General features: G+C 44.5%; 1 protein-coding gene across 1 annotated transcript in view; it reads right to left on the bottom strand.

The window, feature by feature from the left end:
- LOC126455582 (Krueppel-like factor 3) overlaps nt 1-21,625 on the bottom strand; it is a 205,409-nt gene that overhangs the window by 55,173 nt on the left and 128,611 nt on the right. The window contains exon 4 of the mRNA XM_050091338.1: nt 7,943-8,091. Within this exon, the coding sequence (XP_049947295.1) occupies nt 7,943-8,091 (149 nt within the window). The remainder of the gene's footprint in view (nt 1-7,942; nt 8,092-21,625) is intronic.

Raw genomic sequence — 21,625 nt, 5'->3', positions numbered from 1 at the left:
ACAGACGAGTTGAAATGTGAGTGGGCTGACGAAGGTATTGTTGACGTGCAGAATATTATGAAGCGAGTCGATGGGGACCTAGTAAAATCCGACTCGTTTATTCTCACGTTCAGTTGCCCGAGACTTCCAGAGCATGTTAAAGCGGGATTCTTACGTTTGCCAGTACGGCCATATTTCCCCAACCCAATGCGCTGTTTTAAATGTCAGCGCTTTGGGCATACTACATTGGGGTGCAATGGGATAGCCACTTGTGGTAAATGTGGTCAGCCTGCCCATGAAGGAGCTGATTGTTCATCGCCTGTGAAATGCGTGAATTGCTTTGGGAGTCACCCTGTCTGGAGCCGGGTCTGCCCCATCTATCTCGAGGAACGGAAGATACAGGACATAAAAACATCTAAGCGCATCCCCTATGGTGAGGCCAAGAAGCTCTTTAAGGCCGTGCAACCTCCTGTGTTTACGACATCTTTCGCTTCCGCCCTGAAAAAACCAGTACAAATGGCCACTGTTGCTACACAAACGGAGGTTGCTAGTGTTAGCACTAATACCTGCGTTTGCCATTGCACTTGTGCTGCTGCGGTTGTTTTGCAACCTGCGGCTCTCCCCGCAACGTCGGACAAGGCCGTGGTTGCTGACATTGGGGTACTTCCTGGCTCTTCCCCTATGGCGCCTTCTGCCCAGGCAAGTAAAGCTCCAACTGCTGACAAGGCTCTGCATTCTAAGCCCCCTAAGACAAAGACGCCGAAGGTGAAGATTTTGCCACCTGAGGAGACTGGTCAGGGTCGGTCCGATGACGAGGCCATCGTACTGTGTGACATCTCCCGTGGGTCGTCATCGGAGCTGATGGACATTGATGTCGACCGGGGGCGATCTTCTCGCCCCAGGAATAAATCTCCGGCCAGTACGGGCTCTCCTTCAAAACACAGAGGCAGGGTGAAAGTTCAGCCACCCCGATCACTGGCTCCCATATTACAGTGGAACCTGAATGGGTTCAGGACGCATGTGGCCGAATTACAACTCCTTGTACGTGAGTTCCCTTTGTGCTTATGTCTCCAAGAGACACATTTTCGGGCCACTCATGCTCCTTCTTTACGGGGCTATACCGTCTACCGGAAAGATGATCTGACGGGGGACAGGGCAAAGGGTGGTGTTGCGGTTTTTGTCCGTGACATGCACCCCTCATCTGAGCTCCCTCTCGTTACAGACTTGCAAGCAGTTGCAGTTGACCTTCTTGTGGGTCGGAGGCTCACAGTCTGTTCACTTTACTTACCCCCTCAGGATGCGATAGACTCTGAGGCTCTCACAGACCTTATTAGCCAACTTCCCCGCCCATTTCTTCTTCTGGGGGACTTCAATGCTCATAATGTCTTATGGGGCTCTTCGACTACTTGCCCCAGGGGTCGCATTCTGGAAAGCCTCATGATGTCTGAAGAACTGTGCATCCTCAACTCTGGTGCCCCCACTCATTTCTGTACTGCTTCTGGGTCGTCATCAGCTATTGACGTTTCCTTTTGCTCTCCAGCACTCACGGATTCTGCTCTGTGGGGGGTTGCTGCTGACCTCCATTCTAGTAACCACTTCCCCCTTTGGATTCGCCTCCTGGATGAGGCTATGGCATTTCCGGTACCGCCCCGGTGGCACCTCTGCAGGGCTGACTGGACACTTTTCAGCCAACTGGCTGTTTTGGAACACCGTGCCAGCGTCCACGAATGGGTAGACCATGTTACAGCCGTGATCTCCCATGCTGCTGAATTGTCAATCCCACGGTCATCCGGTCATCCCAAGAGGCGTCCTGTCCCTTGGTGGACCACTGAGTGCCGCTCAGCTATCCGAGCCCGCCGTGCAGCTCTGCGACGCTTCAAGTGCCGTCCCTCAGCTGACAATCTTGCGGCCTTTCGGGTGGCAAGGGCCAAGGCGCGGCGAGTGATTAAAGAGAGCAAACGACGGTCATGGCAATCGTTCTTGAACTCCATCTCCCGCTCCACTAGTTCTACGAAAGTATGGGAAGCCATCAGGAGGATTTCCGGGAAACTCGGCCAGCTACCTGTCACGGCATTGCTGCATCAGGGAAGTCTCCTCACGGCGCCGAGAGACATTGCCCAGACACTGGCCATGCATTTTGCGGAATCTACCGCCACTATTAACTGTGATCCAGATTTCTGCCGCTACCGCACTGCCATCGAGAGGGGTCACTTGGACTTCCGGTCTCCTAATTCTGAACCCTACAACTGCCCCTTCACAATGTGGGAACTGGATTCGGCGCTGTCTGTGGCTCATGATACTGCGCCTGGTCATGATCAAATCCGGTATAGCATGCTGCAGCACTTGTTACTGCCTTCCAAGGAAGTTCTCCTGAATTGTTTTAATATGATATGGTTATCAGGCACGTACCCTGACTCGTGGAGGGAGGCGATTTTGATACCCCTCCTCAAACCAGGGAAGGACCGAACGCATCCCAGTAGTTATCGAAGTATCGCCTTGACGAGCTGTGTCGGGAAGACGTTGGAACGCATGGTCAATCGTCGCCTGGTTTGGCTGCTCGAGACCAGGCAGCTCCTTAGGCCCTCTCAGTGTGGCTCTCGGAGATGTCGTTCCACTATAGACAACTTGACCCTGCTTGAGGCGGCTATCCAGCAGGCCTTCCTGCGTAACCAGCATTGTCTAGGTGTCTTCTTTGACATTCATAAGGCGTATGACACTACTTGGCGCCGCCATAGCCTCAATCAACTCCATGAGTGGGGCTTTCGTGGCCGTCTCCCCATCTCCATTCGGTCCTTTCTTTCCCACCGCCTCTTTCGCTGTAGGGTTGGTAATGTGCTATCTGATTTGTATGTGCAGGAGAATGGTATTCCTCAGGGAAGCGTTTTAAGTGTCACCCTCTTTGCCGTCGCCATTAACAGTATCACGTCCACTATCCGGAGTCCTGCCCAATGCTCCTTGTTTGTGGACGATTTTGCCGTTTTCTGTTCTTCCTCCAGTCTTGTCACTGCTAGTCGGCAGTTGCAGCTTACGATAAAGCGATTAGAGGCATGGACTGCGAAGACGGGTTTTACCTTTTCTGCAGACAAATGTGTGTGTGTGCATTTTAATCGTTCTCGACGTCTTTTTACCTCCCCTGAATTGCGTCTGCGGGACACCATTCTTCCTTTTAGCGACGCTGTGCGGTTCCTGGGCCTCACTTTTGATTCAAAATTGTCGTGGTTGCCTCACCTTAAAGACCTCAAGGTGCGGGCCCTGAAGGCACTGAATATTTTGAAGTGTCTGAGCCATCGGTCCTGGGGAGCAGATCGGGCGCGTCTGCTGCAGTTTTATAGGGCTTTCGTCCGATCGCGTCTTGACTATGGTTGCACCGTGTATGGGTCAGCAAGGCCTTCGTATCTGAAGATTCTTGACGCAGTACACCATGAGGGTATCAGGCTGGCTACTGGTGCCTTCCGCACCAGTCCCTCCCCAGCCTGTGTGCTGAGGCAGGGGAACCGCCGCTCGCCATCCGGCGGAAACTCCTCATGGTGCGACGGGTGTGTCAATTCCTTGCCTGTACTACCTCCCCTGCGTACCCTACCGTTGCCCGACCGCCTATGGAACGTCTCTTTTCCAGTCGTCCCAGGGCAACGAGACCATTTGGGATTCGTGCCAAGCATTTGCTTGAGTCCCTTGGTGTGGAGCGTGTGCCCCCCCCCCCCCCCCCCCCAACGACAAGGTTTTACTCGCCTGCCTCCCTGGTTGCTCCAGAGGCCCAGCGTCCTTTTAGACTTGTCGGAGTACAGGAGGAGCTGCACTCCTGCGTTTGTTTTTACCTCCTTATTTTACGATATTTTAAACCAGCATCCCGACCATGTACCAGTATTTACGGATGGCTCTAAACAGGGGGACTCTGTTGGTTGTGCTGTTGTTTTCCCTGATCGAATCGTCAAGTTACGGCTTCCTGCGGCGTTTACCATCTTTGATGCCGAATTGTTTGCGATCTTGCGGGCGTTGGAGCAGATGAGATGTGTCCCCAGTCGTAAGTTCCTCATCTGTTCTGACTCCCTGAGTGCCCTTCAGACCATGCAACACTTGTACCCAGCGGATACGGTCGTCCAGAACATCCATGATGCCCTACTCCACCTGCAGCGGCAGGGGAAGGAGGTTTCCTTCTGCTGGGTGCCGGGGCACGTGGGTATTAGGGGAAACGAGCTGGCGGATGTGGCTGCCAAAGATGCATGTTCCCTCCCTCACGTTGTTGAATGTGCCGTCCCCCTCCATGCTGTTACCTCCCTCCTGCGTTTTCGCGTTATGCGTCAGTGGGAAGAGGAGTGGCTGGCAGTGAATGAAAATAAGCTGCGTCTGGTCATGGCCACCACGCGGCCATGGCGTACGTCCTACCAGTCATGCAGGCGGGATGAGGTTCTCCTCACTCGCCTCCGCATCGGGCACAGTCCCTTCACACATGGTTTTTTACTCCGGCGGGAGGATCCCCCAATCTGCAGTGCTTGTGGCGTCCAGATTACTGTCCGCCACATTTTACTTGACTGTCTTTTATTCTCTGACCAGAGGGCGGTGGTTTCTTTGCCACCGGATTTGCCCTCTATTTTGAAAGACGACGCATCGTCTGTGGTTAAGGTTTTACGGTTTTGTGTCCTGTCCAATTTGTTGCCACGGATTTTAGGGAGAGGGTTTTAATGTGCTGCTGGATGACTGGCTCACCCAGATTTTAGGTAAGAGGTCCGCCAGTCACGAATACCTCCTTGTTTCCCTTCGGTTTCTGTCCTCCCTTCCTTGTGTTTCCTTTCCTTTTTTAGTGCACTCCTTCTCCTCTTGTTTTGCCTCTGTATGTGAGGATTTGGAACTGCGTCAGGTCTGTGTCTTTTAGCTGTTCCCCTTGTTCGCTGTTCGTCTTAGTCCCTTCACTGCATGTGTTCCTGTTTTTATGCGTTTGGGCGCTGATGACCCCGCTGTTTAGCGCCCGTAAATCTCAAACACACACACACACACACACTCGTCGGTACCCTACACAATGCCGCTTACACGGCACAACTGCGCAAACAACGGGTGATTGTACTACGTACGTCACATGACCATAATACATGGTAGGTTGCATAGCTTTAAACATGACATGTGTCATTGTTTGCAAGAAAATCACATTACGGTGCAGTTGTATTGCATATACGTTAACGTTATGCACATCGATTTTGCAGAATTAAAGTTCCTTTCAATACCCATACCTCCCTAATGAAGCACTTGCGGACCAATGTTCATGTAACAATTTTTTGTTCAGAATTACTTGTATTATCACTGTTTAAAATATTGATCTTTCCTACCCAAACACCCGGTATAGTGTCTTCATACTCTTTGTTGAATTCCATCAAAAGCTGTTGCAATTGACAATGTAATAATGTGTGTGACTTAAGAAAATTTACTATTCCGACCAACAATTTCATCACATCTTCCATGCCTGCATATTAAACATAAAGTGCTTCTTGATGTACAGAGTAATGAATTCTACAGGGTGGTCCACTGATCGTGACCGGGCCAAATATCTCACGAAATAAGCGTCAAACGAAAAAACTACAAAGAACGAAACTTGTCTAGCTTGAAGGGGGAAACTAGATGGCACTATGGTTGGCCCGCTAGATGGCGCTACCATAGGTCAAACGGATATCAACTGCGTTTTTTTTTAATAGGAACCCTCGTTTTTTATTACATATTCGTGTAGTACGTAAAGAAATATTAATGTTTTAGTTGGAACACTTTTTCGCTTTGTGATAGATGGCGCTATAATAGTCACAAACATATGGCGCACAATTTTAGACGAACAGTTGGTAACAGGTAGATTTTTTAAATTAAAATACAGAACGTAGGTACGTTTGAACATTTTATTCGGTTGTTCCAATGTGATACATGTACCTTTGTGAACTTATCATTTCTGAGAACGCATGCTGTTACAGCGCGATTATCTGTAAGTACCACATTAATGCAATAAATGCTCAAAATGATGTCCGTCAACCTCAATGCATTTGGGAATACGCGTAACGACATTCTTCTCGACAGCGAGTAGTTCGCCTTCCGTAACGTTCGCACATGCATTGATAATGCGCTGACGCATGTTGTCAGGCGCTGTCGGTGGATCACGATAGCAAATATCCTTCAACTTTCCCGGCAGAAAGAAATACGGGGACGTCAGATCCGGTGAACGTGCAGGCCATGGTATGGTGCTTCGACGACCAATCCACCTGTCATAAAATATGCTATTCAATACCGCTTCAACCGCACACGAGCTATGTCCCGGACATCCATCATGTTGGAAGTACATCGCCATTCTGTCATGCAGTGAAACATCTTGTGGTAACATGCGTAGAACATTACGTAGGAAATCAGCATGCATTGCACCATTTAGATTGCCATCGATATAATGGGAGCCAGTTATCCTTCCTCTCATAATGCCACACCATACATTAACCCGCCAAGGTCGCTGAAGGTCCACTTGTCGCAGCCATCGTGGATTTTCCGTTGCCCAATAGTGCATATTATGCCGCTTTACGTTACCGCTGTTGGTGAATGACGCTTCGTCGCTAAATAGAACGCGTACAAAAAATCTGTCATCGTCCCGTAATTTCTCTTGTGCCCAGTGGCAGAACTGTACGCGACGTTCAAAGTCGTCGCCATGCAATTCCTGGTGCATAGAAATATGGTACGGGTGCAATCGATGTTGATGTAGCATTCTCAACACCATTTTGAGATTCCTGATTCTCGCGCAATTTGTCTGCTACTGATGTACGGATTAGCCGCTACAGCAGCTGAAACACCTACGTGGGCATCATCATTTGTTGCAGGTCGTGGTTGAACACTTCCTGTTTCCTTAAATAACGTAACTATCTGGCGAACGATCCGGACATTTGGATGATGTCGTCCAGGATACCGAGCAGCATACATAGCACACGCCCATTGGGCATTTTGATCACAATAGCCATACATCAACACGATATCGACCTTTTCCGCAATTGGTAAACAGTCCATTTTAACACGGGTAATGTATCACGAAGCAAATACCGTCGGCACTGGCGGAATGTTCCGTGATTCCACGTACTTACACGTTTGTGACTATTACAGCGCCATCTGTCACAAAGCGAAAACAGTGGTCCAACTAAAACATTCATATTTCTTTACGTACTACACGACTATGTAATAAAAAATGGGGGTTCCTATTTAAAAAAAAAAAAAAACGCAGTTCTGTTTGACCTATGGCAGCGCCATCTAGCGGGCCAACCATAGCGCCATCTGGTTTCCCCCTCCAAACTAGGCATGTTTCGTTCTTTGTAGTTTTTTAGTTTGACGCTTATTTCGTGAGATATTTGGCCCGGTCACTATCAATGGACCACCCTGTATACAAATCATCTATCGATCAGTATAATTTTTAGCTCTTTCGTCGTCAACTAAATCTGTAAACTGTTTCTGCATGGTGTTGTAATGCCACTTCATAGCAAATTTATGGTACCCATCGATTCTGCGAGTACATGATAGATATTGAGATTTCTCATCCTTCTCTTCTGTGATTTCCATTCATTTTTAAAGAATTGTGATGACAGATCAGAATATTTGAACCTTTTGCACCAACAGGCAGTGGACCATGAACAAATAGCGAAGGATAAACAGCGCTTACTCACAATGACTCTACCAAACTGAAGAAAGTCGTGTTGACCAAAATATGCCATGCCAAGTGCTTGAAGAAAGAGTCATGTCGCGCTGCTAAATGAACGCCGAGACGTACCGAGTACTGCCAAAATAGGCTGAGTCTCTGACTCATGTGGGCAGCACATTGAACACGTTTGAAGTTCTGCACGTTGTGGTCATCCCTGATTTAAATAATATGCTTCGTTTCTCCCTACCGCTCTTGTGTTACCTACAGCTTCTGAGTAGCCGGTGTCCAGTGGGGCTAGCTGTGGAGTGTGTGTCAGGGCGTACTTGCCTGCGCATGTGTGCCCTCAGGTGTGACGACTTGGCGTAGGCCTTGCAGCAGCCGGGGTATTCACAGGGGAAGGCCCGCCCTGGGGGCGAGGCGCACGCCGCGATGCTGCGGCTGTAGTCGTGGTCCCGCGACGCCACCACCGTCGCTTCCTGTGCGTGAGCAACAGAGAGCGGCTTCAAACACATTACTTCATAATTATACCATTACTTAGTTCTTATTACAAAATGACATGCGAATAATCTTGCCTTAGAGAATCGTTATCCATAAGCCACGAATGGAACATACTGGCAAAAACTATGTACAAAACAACAGAATGACTGGTTGAAGATGTCTTTGGGGAAAGTCAGTTTGGGTTCTGGAGGAATAAAGGAACCCATGAGGCAATACTGATCCTACGACTTATCTTAGAACATAGACGAAAGAAAGGTTAATCCACATTTATAGCACTGGCAGATTTTAGCGACACTTCTTCACAATATTGAATGGATGCCACTGATTGAAATTTTAGAGGTAGCAATGATAAATTACAGAGAGTGCAAAGTTATCGAAACCTGTGGAGACCGTACTGCACTTATAAGAGTCGAAGACATGAAACGGAATGAGTACTGTAGTTGGGAAGGGAGTGGACGGGGTTCCAACCTACCCCTGATACTATTAAATCTTTACAATTATCGAACAGCGAAAGAAACCAACTAGAAATTTGGACAAAGGATTCTAGGAAAAGAAAGAGATGACAAACACCTGTAGTCATGTACCGAAGGAAATTGACGGAGATCCGAAATGTGAAATAATTTGGGTGAAGGTCACGGTTAAAGCAGGCTCAGACATGGTAATCGGATGTCTCTATAGGCCCCCTGGCTCAGCAGCTGTTGTGGCTGAGCACCCGAAGGATAATTTGGAAAATATTTCGAGTAGATTTCCCCACCGTGTTATAGTTCTGGGTGGAGATTTTAATTTGCCGGATATAGACTGGGAGACTCAAACGTTCATAACGGGTGGCAGGGACAAAGAATCCAGTGAATTTTTTTAAGTGCTTTATCTGAAGACTACCTTGAGCAGTTAAACAGAGAACCGACTCGTGGCGATAACATATTAGACCTTCTGGTGACAAACAGACCCGAACTATTTGAAACAGTTAACGCAGAACAGGGAATCAGCGATCATAAAGCGGTTACTGCATCGATGATTTCAGCCGTAAATAGAAATATTAAAAAAGGTAGGAAGATTTTTCTGTTTAGCAAAAGTGACAAAAAACAGATTACAGAGTACCTGACGGCTCAACACAAAAGTTATGTCTCAAGTACAGATAGTGTTGAGGATCAGTGGACAAAGTTCAAAACCATCGTACAATATGTGTTAGATGAGTATGTGCCAAGCAAGGTCGTAAGAGATGGAAAAGAGCCACCGTGGTACAACAACCGAGTTAGAAAACTGCTGCGGAAGCAAAGGGAACTTCACAGCAAACATAAACATAGCCAACGCCTTGCAGACAAACAAAAATTACACGAAGCGAAATGTAATGTAAGGAGGGCCATGCGAGAGGCGTTCAATGAATTCGAAAGTAAAGTTCTATGTACTGACTTGGCAGAAAATCCTAAGAAATTTTGGTCTTATGTCAAAGCGGTAGGTGTATCAAAACAAAATGTCCAGACACTCTGTGACTAAAACGGTACTGAAACAGAGGATGACAGACTAAAGGCCGAAATACTAAATGTCTTTTTCCAAAGCTGTTTCACAGAGGAAGACTGCTCTGTAGTTCCTTCTCTAGATTGTCGCACAGATGACAAAATGGTAGATATCGAAATAGACGACAGAGGGATAGAGAAACAATTAAAATCGCTCAAAAGAGGAAAGGCCGCTGGACCTGATGGGATACCAGTTCGATTTTACACAGAGTACGCGAAGGAACTTGCCCCCCCCCCCCCCCCCTTTCTTGCAGCAGTGTACCGTAGGTCTCTAGAAGAACGTAACGTTCCAAAGGATTGGAACAGGGCACAGGTCATCCTCGTTTTCAAGAAGGGACGTCGAACAGATGTGCAGAGCTATAGACCTATATCTCTAACGTCGATCAGTTGTAGAATTTTGGAACACGTATCATGTTCGAGTATAATGACTTTTCTGGAGACTAGAAATCTACTTTGTAGGAATCAGCATGGGTTTCGAAAAAGATGGTCGTGTGAAACCCAGCTCGCGCTATTCGTCCACGAGATAAAGAAGATCCAACGGAGAGCAGCGCGCTTCGTTACAGGATCATTTAGTAATCGCGAAAGCGTTACGGAGATGATAGATAAACTCCAGTGGAAGACTCTGCAGGAGAGACGCTCAGTAGCTCGGTACGGGCTTTTGTTGAAGTTTCGAGAACATACCTTCACCAAGGAGTCAAGCAGGATATTGCTCCCTCCTACGTTTATCTCGTGAAGAGACCATGAGGGTAAAATCAGAGAGATTAGAGCCCACATAGAGGCATACCGACAATCCTTCTTTCCACAAACAATACGGGACTGGAATAGAAGGGAGAACCGATAGAGGTACTCAAGGTACCCTCCGCCACACACCGTCAGGTGGATTGCGGAGTATGGATGTAGATGTAAATGTAGGAGAGTAGTTGAACATAATGGATTGTACTTGAGTAATGATAATTGAAACCAACAGCTGTATAGTAATATCGTTTACTCACAACATGCTGCCAGTTTCTATGACAAAACGCATCTTCAGGCCCTAAGTACAACCTGCCATCAACGTACAAACCACACTGACAAAGACCAAAGGAGTCTTCAAATGGAAACAGTACAACTTACTAAGAATGTTAGGGTAGCATGTGCACTCAAGGTAACATGCCTAAGGCAAGCGGATCCCTTATCTTTGAAGCAGTAACAAACCCACCAATGGTCAGAAGATAAGGAATCCAGTTGATTTTGGCCCTGCTGACTCGACTGGACAGGCTGGCATAACACGCTTAATAAATTGTACTGAATCCTGTAGCTTCATAGCAGTAACAAGCCCACCACAACTCATCGTCGTCTGGTAGCCTTGTTACGTACTGCCTCATAGTGGTTTATTACGCCCACTAATGTCTGCTACCCAGAAGTTATGGCTTGTAAGTACATAGAGGATATGTGAAACAACTGCGCGCCACCTTTTGAGAGACAAATTGGACCCAGACAGCATGTAACCATATCTTAACAGTCAATTTGGTCTCTATATGTGTACTAGGAACAACAGATTATGGGGGTTGTGGCAGTGAATATTGATAAATGATCTCATACTCGAAAATAATAGATTTCAGCTATCAGTCGTCCTTTGGAATTTTTATTGGCAGATCTAGACTTCAGCTAGAAACTATCCATTCTCAATGCACTATCCTTTTTTGGTCAATGCATGTAATGCCTGTTGGTCTGGCTTTGTACACAGTTCATTGAATACTCATGCATAAATAACGGTCGCTGCGTGCAACAGCCTCTGAATGGAGGGTAACCTGATGATCTCATACTGCCAAATTATTTGTTATGTTTGTATTTTGTAATTACTGAAATAACATCACATATCCTTTCAGCCTGCAAGTTTCATTTTGTTTCCTTCTCCCCTTCACCTTTTTTGTCAGGCAGTGTGTTTTCTGATAGACACCTAGTGAGTGCTCGGTTTCTAACACTTAGTTACATGTTCCATAAATCACCTGAATGATTCTTTTATCAAAATGATGAGGAATGAGTTAGCTTGCAGGATACGTGTCCATGATTAGTCAATGAACACATTACTATCTTTACTCCCACTTTTGCAACTACACTTAATTTTTATTTTTTAAAATATTTATACTGGCTACCAGTTTTTAAGTAGGAATTTGTGAGTGGAGTAGAACGAGTTGCCGAGGAGAAATCAATTTAGATTACATTTAAAACTTGCTTCGCTTACCTGGCTGACATTTTATGTTATTGAGTAAATGGTCAAAAATTTCTGTTACTACGTATTGAACTCCTTTGTGAGCCACTGACAGCTTTAACACTGAATAATAAAGGTCATATTTCCCTCTGCTGTTACAGGTATGAACATCACTGTTCTTCTCAAATTATGATGGATTACTGCAGTTAAAATGCCTAGTTCCTTGAAGACTACCTACATGACATCCGTGGGTGAACACCACATATTACTCATAATACTCGCTTTTGTTCAATCACTACTTTCTTTCTAAGTGTTGAGTTATCCCAGGAAATTACTCCACAAGACATTATGTAGTGGAAATATGCAAAGTATGATAAGACACTAATACCTTTGTTTCCAAGATTAGCAATTATACGAAGAGCAAACGCAGCTGAGCGTAATTGTTTGAGAAGCTCAGAAATAAGCTTCTTCCAGTTAAGGTTTTCACTGATATGTACACCCAAAAATTTGGAGCATTCTACTCTGTTTTCTGACTCCTGGTCATGGGCTACAGCAATTACTGGTATGACTCTATTTATTGTACGGAACTGAATGTAGGGTTTCTTTTTTTTTTGTCAAAATTTAGGGAGAATCCATTTTTAGAGAACTACTTAAGAATTCTTTAGAAAATATCGTTTACCAACTCTTCTGTTGCTTTCCCTCCCATAGGATTTGTTATAACACTAATATCGTCTGCAGAAGTACCAATTTTGCTTGAATTTTAAGTCGAAGGTCATTCACATTTATAAGGAATAGGAGTAGACCCAAAGTTGAACCCTGTAGGATTCCCTTTGTGATATTTTTCCCCCACTTACTAAAATTTTCTACTCTTCCTAAACTGTATGAATAATTCAGCACAACCTATTGCATCCTGTTTGTTAAGTATGATTCAAACCAGCTGTGCATAAAGCCATCAACTTCACAAAACTTGAGTTTTTCTAAGATACTAACATGATCTACACAATCAAACACCTTGGAAAGACAACAAAAAATACCAATTGGCGATATATTATTGTTTAAGGCCTGTGTTGTTTGATGAGTGAATCTATAAATAGCATTCTCAGTCGAGCAGCCATTATGGAATCCAGACTGTGATACACTAAGTAAATAATTTCCGCTTAAGCGTGCAACTTCTCTTTTGTACACCACTTTCTCGAATATTTTGGATGAAGATGTCAGAAAGGAAATTAGACGATAATTGTGAATGTGAAAGCTGTACACATGTCGCACATTGCCGTGCTTACAGTTTCATCACTTCGTCGTCTTTGGCAGATATGAACTGAAAGATAAATGATGGTGTACGTAACGGTACCTCAGTCAACTTAACGTGGCTCTGCAGACCACGACACGTGCTCCGATGCAAAAGGCATAGCCTTTTCAATTTCTGTATGCAACTGCCTCTGTTTCTTTATCGTTGTACGCTATACCGAAGTCACGGTTTTAGTAGATTGTGGACATGCCTGATGCTCACTGTTATGCTGAAACACTAGTGGCTCCTGCGCATAACATAGGCGTCCGCAAGAGGGAGCAAGAGGGAGCACTTACTGGACAGACTTTTTATCGTAACAGAGTCCTCTCGAATTAGTAGCATTAATTGTCTGGGTCTTCACTAAACTGCTTATTTACCGTTGCAGACTGTGACAAGAAACATTGTAGCTTTGACAGTTACTGTATTTATTGTGTTTTGTGATTCTCTTTACCCTTTGGTCAGTTGGCTCAAGGTCATTCGTTTGCATTCCGCACCCCACTTCCTCCACATTGGTTTTTCCCCTCTCTCCCAGTGCAATATCCATTCCTTTTGCAGTTCTTTAACAAAAGTGTGGGAGTGACTCCATTCATTTACAATTAAATTGTGTATAGTGTCGATTTTTAGGCAGTGTTAATTATCGTCAAGAGTGAATAATGTAGTGTTTCGGGAATGTTTATCAATCTCCTTTGCAGCCTGGAAGAAGAATGTGTAATAGTCATGTACAATGCAAGTTAACATTCCATGCTTAACGAGAAAATTCCCTACACAAATTCAAAGAAAGCTTACATATTATAATGGCTGCAAATCATACCTCATGACCCCACACAACAACAGGATTGCCTTGCATTATTAGGCAACACAGCAGTGATAGGCGATATGAGCTTGATGATCAGGCTGCAGAAATGGGATATGAAGTAATCCTCCGTATCACTGCCAGTATAATCCCACCGACTTCACATATTCTCAATGCGTTGCTCGTGCGGGGCGACTGCAGGAAAAATACTTCATGAGGATGTACTTCGAGATTCAATCAGAAGATTGTAATAAAGCTGCTTGAAGACAGTGCTGAGGCAGATAGTGAAGATAATGTCTGCTCGCTATAATTTCTGTCTGGTTGGTTAACTTCAAACTAATCCTTCTCTTTGCCTCTATTTATATAATTATTTTTGTATACTAATCTATAGGGTCATGTATAAACAACTGCAACATGTGAAACAGAGTTCATTAAATTGTACTAAATTAATTCTAAAAACTGACAATGCTCATTATTGTTGTCACTTTGTTTAAGAGGCAATAACTGTTGACTGTGCAGTGTGCTTGCGAGGAAGTAGTGGGAGCGTGTAGTATAGGAATAAAGCGACATGACCTCAGGCCGCATGGCCAGCAGAGTGAAAAAGGTATAGTAGTTACGCTGATCACATGAAAATATGCTGATTCCTTGGTAGGCTGCAGTTTCGGCGCCGATGGTAAGTTCCAGTGGATACTAATCGTGCCAACACAATGTCTTCAGTCTTTCTTTGTCGCTTGCTCGTTCAGCATTTACAGAGATGCAGCTATTCCGACTCATAGACACACGAATTCCGTGGCAATTGCCAACACATTTAACCGTTACCAATTCCCATAAATCCGTCCCTTTATCTAAGAACAAATGATAGATGCTGATTCTGCATTGAGTTTTACACAACAGAGACACTGTACTACACTCAGAAGAACACAGCCACGCTGTGTGGTAGGTGTGTAAATCTCTCTTTACTCGCAAGAACATCAGTAGAAAAAAGAATACACCATTTTTTGCTCTATAGCAGAGGGAAAAAGTGTGAAATTTCAATGCTGAAAAAATGTGCTTTGCAGGACTGGGTCTTTCTCTAAGTCGATGGGTGCAACAGAGTGCCACATGCTGCCACAGAGCTACGAATTATCTATTCCAGTTGGCACGTTGTACAATAATACAACAAACTGGAGAGACGAAGATTACCTTGGTTCAGCCCTAAACTGCATAAAGTTGATTCTACAGGATAATTCGAGGGTGGGTTTAGGAAGCTACAAAGATTCATCTAGTCCTGGGCTACACTTTACCAAACCACCTCAACAAAATGTAGCTTCTAAACCTCATTTTGCTGAACTTCAGTTATGCTAGTCAACAATAAAACATAGAAACCATGAAAGAAATGCAATAAATTTGTTAATGGGAACAGAGGCAAATTTTTATAAACAAAATGCCACAATGGGCATCAAAGGTGAATAAGCATTTTCTAAATTTTGTTCCCTGTTTCTCCATTTCGAGGGGTATTAATGCGTCGATATACAGCGCTTTGGTCGCGTATTGGGCCTAAGCTCTGTATAGAGAGGTTTAGTTGAGCCAGCATGTATGTAGGGGCAGTTGCCTCGTGACTGACCGACATTGCGGGAAATATCTAGTGTTGCAAGGACTATACACGGTGAATGTGCACATGCTGTCTGTCTTCGCAGTATATGTTCGAGTAGCTATATGCAGGATGCAGAAGTGATGATTTTGTATGGTGCAGGATACGAACTGTGTACTACATCAATATGACATGTGGCGATATAGCCCAGTTGGAGATTGGTTTCACGCTGAAAAATTCAAGCTTTCCATGATGATAGTAGAGCAGTGTAATTGAGGAAGTGTCTTTCTGTATTTCATGATCTGTAGCCCACTTTCGCAGGGTTTAACAGTCATTGCAATATGGTGATCTATACAAAATAGTTTTTCCACCGAAAGTCTCGTCTACAGAAAAAAATGGCAGACAAAGCTCACACACTGGCAGCAGCAGCAGTCTGGCAGGTAAATTCGCTAAGAGCCATCCTTTGTACACGGCATAGGAGCCTCTACAGACTGGTTCGAACAAGACAGGGACAAGGTATCTACGGAAGATTCTGCGAGTAACGTGATGTCTTGTTTCTTCGAATGTTCAGAAACAAGTTCAAGCAGACCACCCTCCTCTGGTGAGATGGTGTCCCTCATCTGCCATTGTGGCTTTAGAGCAGCTCCAGACCAGCAGCTGTAGGACACCAAAAATTCACCGAAAATTCAAGCCATTTTTCTCGCCTGTAAGACAGTGCTTCGAATTCTGTTTGCATAATTGTTGTGATTTTCCCATCTGTGCTTAGGAACCAGTGTGTGCTTCAAGAAGTGACTCCAACAGCAGCAAATATAAGCAAAGCCTACTCACCATTTCAGAAAAGTGATGAGCACCACAGCAGCTGTAAACTCGAAAAGTGGTGAACGTCCTATTTTTAGAGTTACATAGATATTTATTTCGACTTCCAAATACCATCGTTTTGGTGTGTAAAATCAGGTAGTGCAGCTGATATTGGTTTCGGGATATGTTTCCCACAAAAGCGTGTGAAGTGTTTCAGGGAGGTTTTACAAGTATACAGCGATCTGTTTTTAGAGTCCATGTTCGAGTGTGGTGGTATACATCACAAAATTGAATCGAAATACAGTGCATCGATCTTTTTGAAAGAGACATGTTCAATTGGATTTAGTAACTCCTGAAGCAGCTCGTGTTCAATGACAATGGCTATCTGCACGCCGGGGATAGGACAGGAGGGAGGCCGTGGGTATTTCCAATGTGAGGAAGTGTCCAGTGGCTACCGTGTGACCGTGCCGTAAGCTGGCTCACTTCCTGGCCGTCGCGTGACCCAGCACAGAGACTTGGGGCTGGAAGCCCGGTTTGGGCCCATTGAAAGAGGCTGAGAGAGGGTGAACATCTTGCCTCTTGCACATCGGCTGGACTTTTACCGAATGATCTACATTTACAGCACACATATTTATCAGAATGAGTTGCATATTCATCCTCACCAAATATCATTTCCTATCGACACAGTCATCAGATGCTAATATATTCCCCCTTCTCCACGAGAGACATCTCGCCCATTGAACACAGTAAACAATTACGTCTTTCCTCCAGTCCAGGAACTAGACACAGACTGTGTCCTTTTCCCGCCATTTTTCCCCAGACGGCCATCTTGGATAATGTCACGGGAGGGGCGAGGGGGAGGGAAGACAGTGCCCTCTGTTGGTGGTGCTGTGAACTAGGCCAGTTGGACTCCAGACCTCATAGTGAACACATTGGACTGAGCTCACTGCCTGCGATAACTCAAATTGTTTAAATAAACAATGCATGCAAAGTAAAGACTTTCGTCTGTCATATCCAGCAGCCCAGCACAGACTGAGTCCTCTTCCCACCAAACAGATGGGGAAGGGGAGCAATGCATACAAAGTAAAGACGTCCATTCTATTCGGCAGCTCAGCACAGAATCAGTCCTTTTCCCACCAATTTCCAGATGGGTGAGTGTAGGGGGGAGGGGAGGAGGTTAGGATATTGGAGGTAGCCCAACTGATCTATTTTCCTGCAAAAATTTGAACTTCCCGTCATGACGTCATCGCGACGTTGCCACGTCTATGGCCGCCATCTTGGATCCACCATCCTGAATAAATTTGGCTGCAATGAAACATAGGCCAAAACGAACTTTGAACTACTAGCAATTAGCAGTTTTATTTTGCGCTCTGTGATGAGTGTTCCAGGTAAGTACTAGATGTGGTGTGATCGTTACAAAATTAACCATTCTGTCGCTCATTACACCTTCAAACCACAGTTAACGCGATAGGATGTGAGTTCCTCCACAAATTGCAACAAGTGCCCGCACGCATTGGTGTTCATCGTCCAGAAGACTTTCTCTAAGCGCATGATGCGTACAGGGTTTTATAATTAAAACATAGTTACTTTCTGGGATACATTTCGCCAGTAATGAAACTTGTACTTGCTCGTAGCTCAGTGGCTGTGGTCATCGTTCTGTTTGTCCACGATAAGTTGCGGTGGCTGTCGGAACGGCTGTGCCGCCGCACTATGGCTCTCGAGGGGAGAGGAGCGGTAAGGGGGAGGCAGTGTCAGCCGCTTTCAGCAGTGCTGGCACCACTGCCCGCATTTTGTGCTTACCACGAAATCGGAGAAGGCACACGCGGAAAGTTTGCCCGCTAAAATGACACGTTCGTCGAATCCGAAATCACCTAATATGTTAACATATTCATGCTAGAGAGTTTTGCCTACAACTTATGTATTATTTATGTATCGAAAACAATGAAAAATGAAAGTAAAAAACTGATTCTTGGATTCTGTTTGAACCTTGTATTTATTAAACGCAGCACAGATGTAATGTTTACAAAGTGTAATTAATTGTGCCCGAAAGAACTGTCAAAATGATGTTCTGAAGAGATCACTGTCATTTGTGTTTGATTTAAGATCATCAACATCACTTGAGGGAGTGGTATTGATGATAACTTCATCAATCGTCATTTCCATTACTCCGTCTCCAATGCTGTTGCTCCAACTGCTGCATATTCCTGCGGTAAGGTCCTGTGCAGTAACCGAAAGCAAAGCAACAGTAACAAAATTCTGCAATCTTTCCTTCGATATGTCACCAGTGACACCGTTCTCCCTGAAAATGTGCTTTATTTTGGCCTGTGCCAATTGTATCAAATTTAGATCGCAATTGTAAAGAGGTAACGCACAGCTTTGTGGCCCCTGCTGTCAGCGATTTCATCCACGACATACACTTCCACGGCTGGTTTGTTTTCCTTTATTATAGGTAACAGTTCAGCTTTCCTCACTGAGTTGTTGCAGTTTATTTGTCCGCCTTGCACCCACTCTAACATAGCAATCCTGAAATCATATTTATCAGGTATTCTGCCGAATTTTCTGCTGTGGTGTGGCGCATTAGCCATACAATCACAGAATTGGGTGGAATATTAGGAACCATAATATCTGCAACACTCACCCCTCCCTCCACCCCAACCCGTTGATGTCCGCTAGTTTCGTCAATTTCAACAAGTTCGCAAGTTAGTGGAAACAGTGGCTTGCAACAGACTTCGTGACAAATTAAAACTGTCTGTTCATGCTGTTCATGTGCACAATCTTTGTAAACATATAGCGTCGTAAGAGTGGAACTGGTCAAACTAGTGTCACATCGTAATTAACATTTTATTTTCGACATATTGACATCATTTACTATCTTATTAAAACAGTGACAGTTATAAAACTTTCCACTTACGACGTAATACGGACGTCACATCAATCTAGACGTACTTGAAAATGGCTACAAAGCGGAAACAGTCTGTAGTAAATAAAGATCAGCTATTATAAGCGGGTGTTTACTGTATCTACTCTAATAATCATGTCGTTATCAGACATATATTACGTTGCTGGTACCAAAGAAGAAATAATAATAATAATAATAATAACACGCATTATTTGTCTGACAAAAGAAATAATTGTTTCTGTGGAATTTTGTTGTTTTGTGCATAATTAAAAACAGTTTAAGGCAAGAACGAAACAATGTGTAATCTTTTCGTTTTTGTGTGAATGGAAATTTTCGTGCTTTTTTATTTTTTCAGGCAAATGTACAAAATCCATAAGACCTGTATTAGTCCACAAATTAACTACCAAGCTAAAAATCTGACATTCTTCATTACACCCACACAACAGTTACGCTTATTGCACCCTTCATCGTTAAACGTTCGCTTGTAGTCACGCTTATTTGATTTCAGCACTTTCTCAATCAACGGATCTGATCTCGGAGGTCTTAGTTCCTTTGCGGTTAACTTTTCTTCATAATTTACTTTTCTGTTAGCACTTAAAATAGATTCAACGGAGTTCATGTTGACACTACACACGAAAGTCGATTCCCGCACAGTAAACAACCAACTTCAAAAACAAACTGCCATTTGTGACAAAGATTAAATTCAAGTAATAACGTCTACCAACTTGGTCGCTTGACTAGAATGCAAATGATGCTTCTGAGAACCACAAGGATCCAAATTTAATCGTGTCGTTCCGGCGTTTAAGTGAATATCAAAGAAACTGAGACACGTTTTCGTGAATAATCATGCTCATACATACGAGAGTAGTTCCGAAAGTAGTGCCTCCTTTTTTTTTATTCATGGAAACTATAGGAGATCCAAAAAAACACAAAGCACAGCTAAAGAGAGCAATATTTGAGCTACAGACTGTCATTTTTCCACATAGTCACCACCATTCGTTATGCACTTTTGCCAATGATGAACCAGAGCCTGCGTGCAGCGGTTGTAAAAATCGGAACCAGGTGAGGCTAACCACTTCCTTACAGCTTTCACAACAGCATCCGAGTCTTGAAAATGTTCGTCACGTAGTCCATATTTCAGAGGCCCAAAGAGATGGAAGTCTGAAGGCGCTAAATCGGGACTGTGCGGTGGATGTGGCAAGACGCTCCAGCCGAATTTTTCAATGAGTTGCCTGGTTGCAAAACTGGTGTGAGGTATGGCATTATCACGTTGCAGCTGAAAGTTGGGCCTCTTCTCTGGCCTTATCCTGGAAATTCAGGCTTTCCCCTTAGTCAGTGTCGTCTTTTAGCGTACTGAATTAACGGTTTCTCCAGGTTCCCGGGCATCCAAAGGAACCACACCCTGGCTATCCCAGTAGACTGTGTACATCACTTTGCCTGCAGACGGCTGTATCTTGAAATTCTTCTTTGACGGAGAATTCACACGTCCCCATTCCATGTACTGTCTTTTGGATTCTGGCTCGTAGTAGTGACACCACACCTCATCTCCGGTGGCAGTGCTGCTCAGAAAATTGTCACCTTCAGCTTCATATTGGTCCAGCAGATCGCGATAAATTTCCATTTTATGAGTTTTTTGTTCTTCCCAGGACCAATCTCGCACAGACTTTGCAATAACCAAGATTTTCCAACATTGTTTCCAAGCCATTACATCCGAAATTCAGTTTTGGACACAATTCTCCAGTCATTATCTGCCGATCAGCGTGGATGAATTGATCAAGACGCTCTTCATAGCGATGGATGACAGCTGTGCAGGGCCGACTGGGCCATGGCTTGTCATACACACCCTTTTCAATACCTTGAAAATGCTATACTCATCACGCCACTTTGCTCACGTCTATTGTGTCGTCTTCATATGACTTTAGCAAGCGTCGATGGATTTCAATCGGCGCAATTTCTTCGGCAGTGTGGAATCTAATCACACATCGATGTTTATACACGCATCCATATCAGACTCCATTTTGGAACACTCCTCTGCTGGCGCCAACTACCGCAGAACAACGGAGCCCCTGCAAATGAAAGAGGAAGGGTCAACCATTAGCACTACGTCAACGGCATCTGGCGCGGACATCAAAAGTCACTACAAAAAAAATAGGAGGCGTTAGTTTTAAAACGACCCTCTTACTTTGTGAGCCTACAGCGCAAATAAACCTGACTCAGCATGAGAGCAGCACATGTCAGAGGCATTAATAAATTCTGTAACTTACAATTGACGGTGTTGTTTTAGACCGTACTGGTTCTCAGCGCCTCAAATGGATTACTGTATGACAAAATCCAAAACTCAATATGCAATAAGGCATTCACAAACCCACAAAGTAGGCTTTGCTACCATTATAACTATAACATAAATAGTAAGGTACTGGGGCTCCCAGGACACTTTGGATATCAAAATGATATGCAAA

This window comes from Schistocerca serialis, chromosome 2 (genome assembly GCF_023864345.2).
Source record: "Schistocerca serialis cubense isolate TAMUIC-IGC-003099 chromosome 2, iqSchSeri2.2, whole genome shotgun sequence".
Classification (NCBI taxonomy): domain Eukaryota; kingdom Metazoa; phylum Arthropoda; class Insecta; order Orthoptera; family Acrididae; genus Schistocerca; species Schistocerca serialis.
Note: the sequence above shows the minus strand (reverse complement) of the source record. Positions and strands in the feature narration are given on the sequence as shown.